We start from the raw sequence: 12,776 nt of genomic DNA, 5'->3' as shown, positions 1-12,776 counted from the left end.
AGGACGGATTGACCATTGACCACGGGGCAGATTGACCATTGACCGCGGGACGGATTGACCATTGACCACAGGACGGATTGACCATTGACCATGGGGAGAATTGACCATTGACCACGGGGAAGATTGACCATTGACCACGGGACGGATTGACCATTGACCACAGGGAGGATTGACTATTGATCACGTGGCGGATTGACCATTGACTGCTGGGAGGATTGACCATTGACCATGGGACGGATTGACCATTGACCATGGGATGGATTGACCATTGACCAGGGGGCAGATTGACCATTGACCATGGGACAGATTGACCGTTGACCACGGTGCAGATTGACCATTGACCGCGGGACATATTGACCATTGACCATGGGGCGGATAGACCATTGACCATGGGACAGATTGACCATTGACCAGGGGGCAGATTGACCATTGTCCATGGGACGGATTGACCGTTGACCACGGTGCAGATTGACCATTGACCGCAGAACATATTGACCATTGACCATGGGGCGGATAGACCATTGACCATGGGACGGATTGACCATTGACCACAGGGCAGATTGACCATTGACCATGGGGCAGATTGACCATTGACCACTGGGCAGATTGACCATTGACCGCGGCGCAGATTGACTATTGACCACAAGACGTATTGACCACTGACCGCGGGACTGATTAACCATTGACCACGGGGCGGATTGACCATTGACCATGGGACGGATTGACCATTGACCACGGGGCGGATTGACCATTGACCACGGGTCGGATTGACCATTGACCGCGGGACGGATTGACCATTGACCATGGGACGGATTGACCATTGACCATCGGACGGATTGACCATTGACCGCAGGACGGATTGACCATTGAACATGGGACGGATTGAACGTGGGGCGGATTGATCATTGATCACGGGGCGCTTTGACCATTGACCACGGGACGGATTGACCATTGACCGCGGGGCGGATTGACCGTGGGGCGGATTGATCATTGATCACGGGGCGGATTGATCATTGACCATGGGGTGGATTGACCATTGACCACGGGGCGGATATATCATTGACCACGGGGTGGATTGATCATTGACCACGGGGAGGATTGACCATTGACCACAGGGTGGATTGACCATTGACCATGGGGTGTATTGACCAGGGAGAGGATTGACCAGGGGAAGGATTGACCGCGGGTAGTATTGACCAGGAGATGAATTGACCGCAGGGCGGATTGACCAGGAGATGGATTGAGCGCGGGGCATTTTGACCATTGACCGTGGGGCGGATTGACCACGGGAAGGATTGACCATGGGGTGGATTGATCATTGACCACGGGGTGGATTGACCAGGGGACGGATTGACCAGGGGATGGATTGACCACAGGGCGGATTGACAATTGACTGCGGGACAGATTGACCATTGACCACGGGACAGATTGACCATTGGCCGCGGGACAGATTGACCATTGACCACGGGACGGATTGACCATTGACCATGGGGAGGATTGACCATTGTACCACGGGACGGATTGCCCATTGACCATGGGGAGGATTGACGATTGACCATGGGGCGGATTGACCATGGCACAGATTGACCATTGACCATGGGGCGGATTGACCATTGACCACGGGGCGGATTGACCATTGACCATGGGACAGATTGACCAGGGGACGGATTGTCCAGGGGATGGATTGACCAGGGGATGGATTGACCACGGGGCGGATTGACAGTTGACCGCGGGACGGATTGACCATTGACCATGGGGCATATTGACCATTGACCGCAGGACGGATTGACCATTGACCACAGGACGGAGTGACCATTGACCATGGGGAGGATTGACCATTGATCGCGGGATGGATTGACCATTGACCACAGGGAGGATTGACCATTGACCATGGGGCAGATTGACCATTGACCACGGGGAGGATTGACTATTGACCATGGGGCGGATTGACCATGGGACAGATTGACCATTGACCATGGGGCGGATTGACCATTGACCACGGGGCGGATTGACCATTGACCATGGGACAGATTGACCAGGGGACGGATTGTCCACGGCAATGGATTGACCAGGGGATGGATTGACCACGGGGTGGATTGACAGTTGACCATGGGACGGATTGACCATTGACCATGGGGCATATTGACCATTGACCACAGGACGGATTGACCATTGACCATGGGGCAGATTGACCATTGACCGCAGGACGGATTGACCATTGACCACAGGACGGATTGACCATTGACCACGGGGAGGATTGACCATTGACCACGGGGAAGATTGACCATTGACCACGGGACAGATTGACCATTGACCACGGGGAGGATTGACTATTGACCACGGGGCGGATTGACCATTGACTGCTGGGTAGATTGACCATTGACCATGGGACAGATTGACCATTGACCATGGGACGGATTGACCATTGACCAGGGGGCGGATTGACCATTGACCATGGGACGGATTGACCATTGACCACGGTGCGGTTTGACCATTGACCGCGGGACATATTGACCATTGACCATGGGGCAGATAGACCATTGACTATGGGGCGGATTGACCATTGACCATGGGACGGATTGACCATTGACCGCGGGGCAGATTGACCATTGACCATGGGACGGATTGACCATTGACCATGGGGCGGATTGACCATTGACCACAGGACAGATTGACCATTGACCACGGGACGGATTGACCATTGACCATGGGACGTATTGACCATTGACCGCGGGACGGATTAACCATTGACCATGGGACGGATTGACCATTGACCACGGGGAGGATTGACCATTGACCACGGGGAGGATTGACCATTGACCACGGGGCAGATTGACCATTGACAATGGGGCGGATTGACCATTGACCACGGGGAGGATTGACCATTGACCACGGGACGGATTGACCATTGACCACTGGGTGGATTGACCATTGACCACGGGGCAGATTGTCCATTGACTGCGAGGAGGATTGACTATTGACCATGGGGCGGATTGACCATTGACCAGGGAGAGGATTGACCATTGACCATGGGTCGGATTGAACATTGACCACAGGGAGGATTGACCATTGGCCATGGGACAGTTTGACCATTGACCACAGGACATATTGACTATTGACCACGGGGCGGATTGACCATTGACCGTGGGACGGATTGACCATTGACCACAGGACGGATTGACCATTGACCACGGGGCAGATTGACCATTGACCACAGGACGCATTGACCATGGACCACGGGGAGGATTGACCATTTACCGCGGGGAAGATTGACCATTGACCACGGGACGGATTGACCATTAACCACGGGAAGGATTGACTATTGACCACGTGGCGGATTGACCATTGACTGCTGGGAGGATTGACCATTGACCATGGGACGGATTGACCATTGACCATGGGATGGATTGACCATTGACCAGGCGGCAGATTGACCATTGACCATGGGACGGATTGACCGTTGACCACGGTGCAGATTGACCATTGACCGCGGGACATATTGACCATTGACCACGGGGCGGATAGACCATTGACTATGGGGCGGATTGACCATTAACCATGGGACAGATTGACCATTGACCACGGGGCAGATTGACCATTGACCATGGGGCGGATTGACCATTGACCACTGGGCAGATTGACCATTGACCGCGGGGCAGATTGACCATTGACCATGGGACGTATTGACCATTGACCGCGGGACTGATTAACCATTGACCACAGGGCGGATTGACCATTGACCATGGGATGGATTGACCATTGACCATTGGACGGATTGACCATTGACCGCAGGACGGATTGATCATTGACCATGGGACGGGTTGACCATTGACCACGGGGCAGATTGACCATTGACAACGGGACGGATTGACCATTGACCATGGGGAGGATTGACCATTGACCATGGGATGGATTGATCATTGACCACTGGGTGGATTGACCATTGACCACAGGGAGAATTGACCACAGGGCGCATTGACCATTGACCATGGGATGGATTGACCATTGACCACGGGGAGGATTGACCATTGGCCATGGGACGGTTTGACCATTGACCACGGGACATATTGACCATTGACCAAGGGGCGGATTGACCATTGATCATGGGACAGATTGACCATTGACCACGGGACATATTGACCATTGACCACAGGACAGATTGACCATTGATCATGGGACGGATTGACCATTGACCATGGGATGGATTGACAATTGACCACGGGGAGGATTGACCATTGACCACGGGACAGATTGACCATTGACCACAGGGTGGATTGACCATTAACCATAGGACAGATTGACCATTGACCGCGGGGCGAATTGACCATTGACCATGGAATGGATTGACCATTGACCAGGGGGAGGATTGACCATTGACCATGGGGCGGATTGACCATTGACCAGGGGGAGGATTGACCATTGACCACAGGGAGGATTGACCATTGACCACAGGGTGGATTGAACATTGACCATGGGACGGATTGACCATTGACCACGGGGAGGATTGACCATTGGCCATGGGACGGTTTGACCATTGACCACGGGACATATTGACCATTGACCACGGGGCGGATTGACCATTGATTATGGGACAGATTGACCATTGACCACGTAACATATTGACCATTGACCACGGGACAGATTGACCATTGATCATGGGACGGATTGACCATTGACCACGGGATGGATTGACAATTGACCACGGGGACGTTTGACCATTGACCACGGGACAGATTGACCATTGACCACGGGGCGGATTGACCATTAACCATAGGACAGATTGACCATTGACCGCGGGGCCAATTGACCATTGACCATGGGACAAATTGACCATTGACCATGGGACAGATTGACCATTGACCATGGGGCGGATTGACCATTGACCACGGGATGTATTGACCATTGACCATGGGGCGGTTTGACCATTGACCACAGGGGGATTGACCATTGACCACGGGGCAGATTGACCATTGACCACGGGGCGGATTGACCATTGTCCACGGGGCGGATTGACCATTAACCACGGGGCAGATTGACCATTGACCGTGGGACGGATTGACCATTGACCATGGGGCGGATTGACCATTGACCACTGGGCAGATTGACCATTGACCACGGGACAGATTGACCATTGACCACGGATTGGATTGACCATTGACCATGGGGCAGATTGATCATTGACCACAGGGATGATTGCCCATTGACCAGAGGGCAGATTGATCATTGACCATGGGGCAGATTGACCATTGACCACGGGGACGATTGACCATTGACCAGGGGGCGGATTGACCACGGGGCGGAACAGGCTGCAGCCTCAGGCCCACCAAATAAATGTAGGAAAAATATATAAGGCCTCCCAAATAGGTTGAATATAATAGACAATAGGATTGGCTACTATTGAAATGGGAGATGTCATTGAGAAATTCGTATATGGGAAGTCTCGCAATGTTACCTTGTAAAGTATCTACAGGATATATACTTGCTTATACAAGCTAGATTCACTGGTTTATACCGATATACAGAAGGACCTATATACACTAATGTACCCATATACAGAAGTACCTATATACACTAATGTACACATATACAGAGCAGAATATGTACTAGCCTATTTTATTTCACATGGTATTGTTAGAAATTTGCATATAAGAATAGGAATCTAGTATTGCAATGTTACCGGAACCACAATACATATCTACTTGATACAGAATATATGCTTCCATTGTTGAATATACCGGCCTATGTTATCATACTCGGAATCAGAATCATACACATAATGTAATGAACATGAACAAAGATAACTATCGGCCCATTGGGGTCAGTTTGCCCCAGGCCCACCAGGCTCTAAATCCGGCCTTGCTCCGTAGTCTGACACAGGGGGGAAAAAGAAAGACCTTGCATTTCTATAGTTCCTGTCACCACCTCGGTACATCCTATGAAGTACTTTTTGAAGTGTAGTCACTCCTCTCATCGGGGAATCCAGAACTAGGGAGCATAGTTTCAGAATAAGGGGCCGCCCATTTAAAACTGAGATGAGGAGAAATTTCTTCTCTCAGAGGGTTGTAAATCTGTGAAATTCTCTGCCCCAGAGAGTTGTGGAGGCTGGGTCATTGAATGTATGTAAGGTTGACATAGACAGATTTTTGAACGATAAGGGAGTGAAGGGTTAGGGGGAGCGAGCGGGGAAGTGGAGCTGAGTCCATGATCAGCTCAGCCATGATCTTATTGAATGGCGGAGCAGGCTCGAGGGGCCGAATGGCTGACTCCTGCTCCTATTTCTTATAATTAGATTAAAGATTGGATAGGCTGGGATTGTTTTCTCTGGAACAGAGGAGGCAGAAGAGAGACCTTATTGAGGTGTATAAAATTATGAGAGGCTGAGATGGAGTAGATAGGAAGGACCTGTTTCCCTTAGTAGAGGGGTCAACAACCAGGGGGCATAGATTTAAAGTAATTGGAGGTTTAGAGGGGATTTGAGGGAAAATTTCTTCACCCAGAGGGTGGTTCGGGTGTGGAATTCACTTCCTGAAAGGGTGGTAGAGATAGAAACCCTCACCACCTTTAAACAGTACTTGGATGTGCACCTGAAGTGCAGCAACCTACAGGGCCAAAGACCCAAAGCTGGAAAGTGGGATTAGGCTGGGTAGTTCTTTGTCGGCCGGCCCGGACACGATGGGCCAAAATGGCCTCCTTCCGTGTTGTAAATTTCTATGATTCTATTCTATGTTGCAATGTAGGAGATGCGGCAGTCAATTTGCGTACAGCAAGCTCCCACAAACAGCGATGAGATAAATGACCAGATCAACTGTGTTTCAGTGGTGTTGGTTGAGGGATAATTATTGGCCCAGGACACTAGGATGAACTCCCCTGCTCTTCTTCGAAATAGTGCCGTGGGATCTTTCGAGATGAATAGCCCTGTTATCTGCAGCAAATAAAGTATTTATGATGGACTAATGCTCCAGTGATTATAGCCCAGAAACTGTTGCCGGGGTAGGGAATTGCGGACACAGTGCGACACGACGCAGCAACTTCACGGGGTTTGTGACTCGGTGCCATTTCTACCGGTTGAAGACTTGTCATTAAATCCCCGTGGGGCTCTTCAGCTGGTGGTGTGCTACGCTGTGAGGACTGCTCTACTCTTCTTCGAAGTAGTGCCGTGCAATCTTTTACAAAAGACGGCACCTCCGACACTGCAGTGCTCCCTCAGTACTGCCCCTCCGACAGTGCGGCGCTCCCTCAGTACTGCCCCTCCGACAGTGCGGCGCTCCCTCAGTACTGCCCCTCCGACAATGCGGCGCTCCCTCAGTACTGCCCCTCCGACAGTGCGGCGCTCCCTCAGTACTGCCCCTCCGACAGTGCGGCGCTCCCTCAGTACTGCCCCTCCGACAGTGCGGCGCTCCCTCAGTACTACCCCTCCGACAGTGCGGCGCTCCCTCAGTACTACCCCTCCGACAATGCGGCGCTCCCTCAGTACTGCCGCTCCAACAGTGCGCCGCTCCCTCAGTACTGCCCCTCCGACAATGCGGCGCTCCCTCAGTACTGCCCCTCCGACAGTGCGCCGCTCCCTCAGTACTGCCCCTCCGACAGTGCAGCGCTCCCTCAGTACTGCCTTTCCAACAGTGAGGCGCTCCCTCAGTACTACCCCTCCGACAGTGCAGCACTCCCTCAGTACTGCCCCTCCGACAGTGCAGCACTCCCTCAGTACTGCCCCTCCGACAGTGCAGCACTCCCTCAGTACCGCCCCTCCGACAGTGCAGCACTCCATCAGTACTGCCCCTCCGACAGTGCAGCACTCCCTCAGTACTGCCCCTCCGACAGTGCAGCGCTCCCTCAGTACTGCCCCTCCGACAGTGCAGCACTCCCTCAGTACTGCCCCTCCGACAGTGCGACACTCCCTCAGTACTGCACTGGGAGTGTTAGCCCGGATCACGTGCTCAAGTCCTTAGAGTGGGATCTTAAAGGTTTCGAGGAAAGGGCAGTGTTGGGACTACAGAACCGTTTGGATCTTTGGCACCTTGTCTACGCATTTCCCATCCTTTATATTCTGCAATGAACACAGCATTGCATTTTAGTTTAAATAAAGGGTCATTTGCTTCATTTAATTGAAAATCTCTGCTCATTGCCATCTGTGAGATGTGGAAAATCTGGACCACTGTAGTAAGGATATGCCTGGTTTAGAAATGTCAGCATGTATCTCTATTCTTGATCCTAATTGGACCAGCAGTATTCGGACCAGCTGAAGTGCCCTTGCAGAGAGTCGGCACGGGCTTGATGGGCCAAATGGCCTCCTTCTGTGCTGTAACCATTCTATGATTCTATTAACCGTGAAGCAAGCCATGTATTCACTCAATCCTGACCCTTGTTCACAGGAAGTTGTTCAGTTGGAGAGGCAGCTGGGTGGACAGCTAGTGGACGAGCCAAAGACCCTTCTCTTCAAGGACAGCACCCATAACTTGCGCTTGTCTGTACACGATATCCCACACTCCCTCTGGAGAAGCAAACTGCTCACAAAGTACCAGGTAGGAATCTCATTTGGCTTTAGGCTGGCTAGCTTTCGGCTGTAACCATCGCCCGCTAAGGATGGGGTGAGGAGGGGAGACTGCGGATAACTGCAGTCAATAAGTCACGATTTTCCGACAGTTTAGCCCAACTGTTGAACCCAGTTTTTGCGAAACGGTATGTCATCATCGGCAAATGTCTCACCTGACTCCCTAAAGACTTTCCACCATCTACAAGGCCCATGTTAGGAGTGATGGAACACTCTCCATTTGCCTGGATGAGTGCACTCCCAACAACACTCGAGAAGCTCGACACCATCCAGGACAAAGCAGCTCGCTTGATTGGTGAGCATTTATTGCCCATCCCTAATTGCCCTCGAGAAGGTGGTGGTGAGCCGCCTTCTTGAACCGCTGCAGTCCGTGTGGTGAAGGTGCTCCCACAGTGCTGTTAGGGAGGGAGTTCCGGGATTGTGACCCAGCGACGATGAAGGAAGGCCGATATATTTCCAAGTCAGGATGGTGTGTAACTTGAAGGGGAACGTGGAGGTGGTGGTGAGGGGGATGGAGTACGGGGAGTGAAGGAGATGGGGTACGGGGAGAGGGGGGAGTGGAACGTGAGGGGGATGGGGTACAGCTGTATGGGAGATGAGGGGGATGGGGTTGCTGGTGAGGGGAGGGAATGGGTATGGGGGTGAGGGGGGATGGGGGCCGGAGGGAGGTGGTTACGGTGGGTACGGGGGGTAAGGGTGAATGGATATGGGGATACGGAGAGTTGGAGGGAGGGGTTACGGTGGGTATGGGGATGAGGGTACGTGGGGTGAAGGGTGAATGGGTATGGGGGTACGGAGAGTCAGAGGGAGGGGTTACGGTGGGTCTGGGGTTGGGGCTCCTGTGAATACAGAGGTGAGACCAGAGCTCGGGGCCATAAATCTAAGATAGTCACTAATTCAGGAGAAACCTCTTTTCCCAGAGAGCGGTGAGAATGTGGAACTCTCTGCCACAGGGAGGGGTTGAGGCGAATAGTATCGATGCATTTAAGGGGAAGCTGGATAAACACATGAGGGAGAAAGGAATAGAAGGATATGGTGATGGGGTGAGATGGAGAAGGGTGGGAGGGGGCTGGAGTGTGGAGCATAAACATCGTCATGGAGCGGTGGGGCCCAATGGCCTGTTTCTGTGTTGTAAATGCTATATGTAAATAAAGCTTCTTTATTGCCAGTTCTGGGTTTTCTTGCCTGTACCAATATCCACCTTGAACAAAACCTTTACCAAACTGCAATAAACAAATGAATCGCAGCTGAAATGCAAACAGCAAACCTTCCAATAACCGTCTGTGTGCCTTTATTCGCAGGAGATTCCGTTCTGCCACATGTGGAGTGGCTGTCAGAGGAACCTTCACTGCACCTTCACACTGGAGCGTTTCAGCCTGCTCACCACCGAGCTGGTGTGCAAACTGTGTGTGCGGCAGGTTGAAGGCGAGGGACAGATCTTCCAGATCCAAAGCACCTTGTCTGAGGTATGTGACCCAGTCTGTATGCATTGAATGCCCAACCTGGTGCGGGGCGTGGAGTTCTATGGTAGTCTATTAAAGTTTTTAGCTATGAGGAAAGATTGGAGAGGCTGGGTTTGTTTTCTTTGGAACAGAGGAGGCTGAGGGTGTTTAAAATTATGAGAGGCTGAGATAGAGTGGCCCAACATGTTCCCGCCCCTTACCACGGCCAATCAGAAAGCAAATAGATTCTTTGTTACCTGATTGGATGAGTCTGGTTGCAGTTTCAAATTCAGATGGCGGGTGAGAAAGTTGGATCTCTAACCAGCGTACTAAGCTTAAATAAAGGAGACTATAAAGGTATGAGGGCAGAGTTGGCTAAAGGGGACTGGGAAATTAGATTAAAGTGTAGGACAGTTGGTGAACAGTGATATACATTTAAGGAGATATTTCACAACTCTCAAGAAAAATATATTCCAGTGAGGAGAAAAGGGCGTAAGAGAAAAGATAGCCATCTGTGGCTAACTAAAGAAATAAAGGACGGTATCCAATTAAAAACAAGGGCATACAAAGTGGCCAAAACTAGTGGGAGGACATAGAAACAATAGAAACATAGAAAATAGGTGCAGGAGTAGGCCATTCGGCCCTTCGTGCCTGTACCTCCATTCAATGAGTTCATGGCTGAACATGCAATTTCAGTACCCCATTCCTGCTTTCTCACCATACTCCTTGATCCCCCTAGTAGTAAGGACTACATCTAACTCCTTTTTGAATATATTTAGTGAATTGGCCTCAACAACTTGCTGTGGTAGAGAATTCCACAGGTTCACCACTCTCTGGTCCTAAATGGCTTACCCCTTATCCTTAGACTGTGACCCCTGGTTCTAGACTTCCCCAACATTGGGAACATTCTTCCTGCATCTAACCTGTCTAAACCCGTCAGAATTGTAAACGTTTCTATGAGATCCCCTCTCATTCTTCTGAACTCCAGTGAATACAAGCCCAGTTGATCCAGTCTTTCTTGATATGTCAGTCCCGCCATCCCGGGAATCAGTCTGGTGAACCTTCGCTGCACTCCCTCAATAGCAAGAATGTCCTTCCTCAAGTTAGGAGACCAAAACTGTATACAATACTCCAGGTGTGGCCTCACCAAGGCCCTGCACAACTGCAGTAACACCTCCCTGCCCCTGTACTCAAATCCCCTCGCTATGAAGGCCAACATGCCATTTGCTTTCTTAACCACATGCTGTACCTGCCTGCCAACTTTCAATGACTGATATACCATGACACCCAGGTCTCGTTGCACCTCCCCTTTTCCTAATCTGTCACCATTCAGATAATAGTCCATCTCTCTGTTTTTAACACCAAAGTGTATAACCTCACATTTATCCACATTATACTTCATCTGCCATACATTTGCCCACTCATCTAACCTATCCAAGTCACTCTGCAGCCTCATAGCATCCTCCTCGCAGCTCACACTGCCACCCAACTTAGTGTCATCCGCAAATTTGGAGATACTACATTTAATCCCCTCGTCTAAATCATTAATGTCCAATGTAAACAGCTGGGGCCCCAGCACAGAACCTTGCGGTACCCCACTAGTCACTGCCTGCCATTCTGAAAAGTATCCATTTACTCCTACTCTTTGCTTCCTGTCTGACAACCAGTTCTCAATCCATGTCAGCACACTACCCCCAATCCCATGTGCTTTAACTTTGCACATTAATCTCTTGTGTGGGACCTTGTCGAAAGCCTTCTGAAAGTCCACATACACCACGTCAACTGGTTTTCCCTTGTCCACTTTACTGGAAACATCCTCAAAAAATTCCAGAAGATTGGGAAGCATTTAAAAGCCAACAAAGAATGACTAAAACAATAATTAAGAAAGGGAAGATAGACTATGAAAGTAAACTAGCACGAAATATAAAAACAGATAGCATGAATTTCTATAGATATATAAAAAGGAAAAGAATGGCTAGAGTCGGTGCCTTAGAGGACGAGACTGGGGAATTAGTAATGGGGAACATGGAGATGGCAGAAAGTCTGAACAAATGTTTTGTATCAGTCTTTACGGTAGAGGACACTAACAATATCCCAACAGTTGATAGTCAAGAGGCTATAGCAGGGAGGAACTTAACACAATCACAATCACAATCACAAATGAGGTGATACTCAGTAAAATAATGGGACTAAAGGTGGATAAATCTCCTGGACCTGATGGCTTGCATCTTAGGGTCTTAAGAGAAGTAGCGGCAGGGATAGTAGTTGCATTGATTGTAATTTACCAAAATTCCCTGGATTCTGGAGCGGTCCCAGAAAATGTAACACCCCTATTTAGAAAAGGAGGCAGACAAAAAGCAGGCAACTATGGACCAGTTAGCCTAACATCTGTGGTTGGGAAGATTTGGAGTCCATTATTAAAGAAGTAGTAGCAGGACATTTGAAAAGCATAATTCGGTCAGGCAGAATCAGCATGGATTTATGAAGGGGAAGTCATGTTTGACAAATTTGCTGGAATTCTTTGAGGATGTAACTAACAACTAAAAGGGGAACCAGTGGATGTAGTGTATTTGGACTTCCAGAAGGAATTTGACAAGGTGTCACATAAAAGGTTACTGCACAAGATAAAAGTTCGCAGGGTTGGGGGTAATATATTAGCATGGATAGAGGATTGGCTAACTAACAGAGAACAGAGAGTCATGATAAATGGTTCATTCTCTGGTTGGCAACCAGTAACTAGTGGGGTGCCGCAGGGATCAGTGCTGGGACCCCAACTATTTACAATC

The 12,776-nt window shown here is 50.2% G+C and overlaps 1 protein-coding gene across 2 annotated transcripts in view; it reads left to right on the top strand.

Moving 5' to 3' along the window:
• The window catches only part of LOC139235027 (netrin receptor UNC5C-like), a 502,551-nt gene that overhangs the window by 465,797 nt on the left and 23,978 nt on the right, over positions 1–12,776 (top strand). For both annotated transcript variants that reach the window (XM_070866133.1, XM_070866124.1), the window contains 2 exons: positions 8,370–8,519; positions 9,850–10,014. In XM_070866133.1, the coding sequence (XP_070722234.1) occupies positions 8,370–8,519; positions 9,850–10,014 (315 nt within the window). The remainder of the gene's footprint in view (positions 1–8,369; positions 8,520–9,849; positions 10,015–12,776) is intronic.

Source organism: Pristiophorus japonicus, chromosome 2 (assembly GCF_044704955.1).
Source record: "Pristiophorus japonicus isolate sPriJap1 chromosome 2, sPriJap1.hap1, whole genome shotgun sequence".
NCBI lineage: Eukaryota > Metazoa > Chordata > Chondrichthyes > Pristiophoridae > Pristiophorus > Pristiophorus japonicus.
Note: the sequence above shows the minus strand (reverse complement) of the source record. Positions and strands in the feature narration are given on the sequence as shown.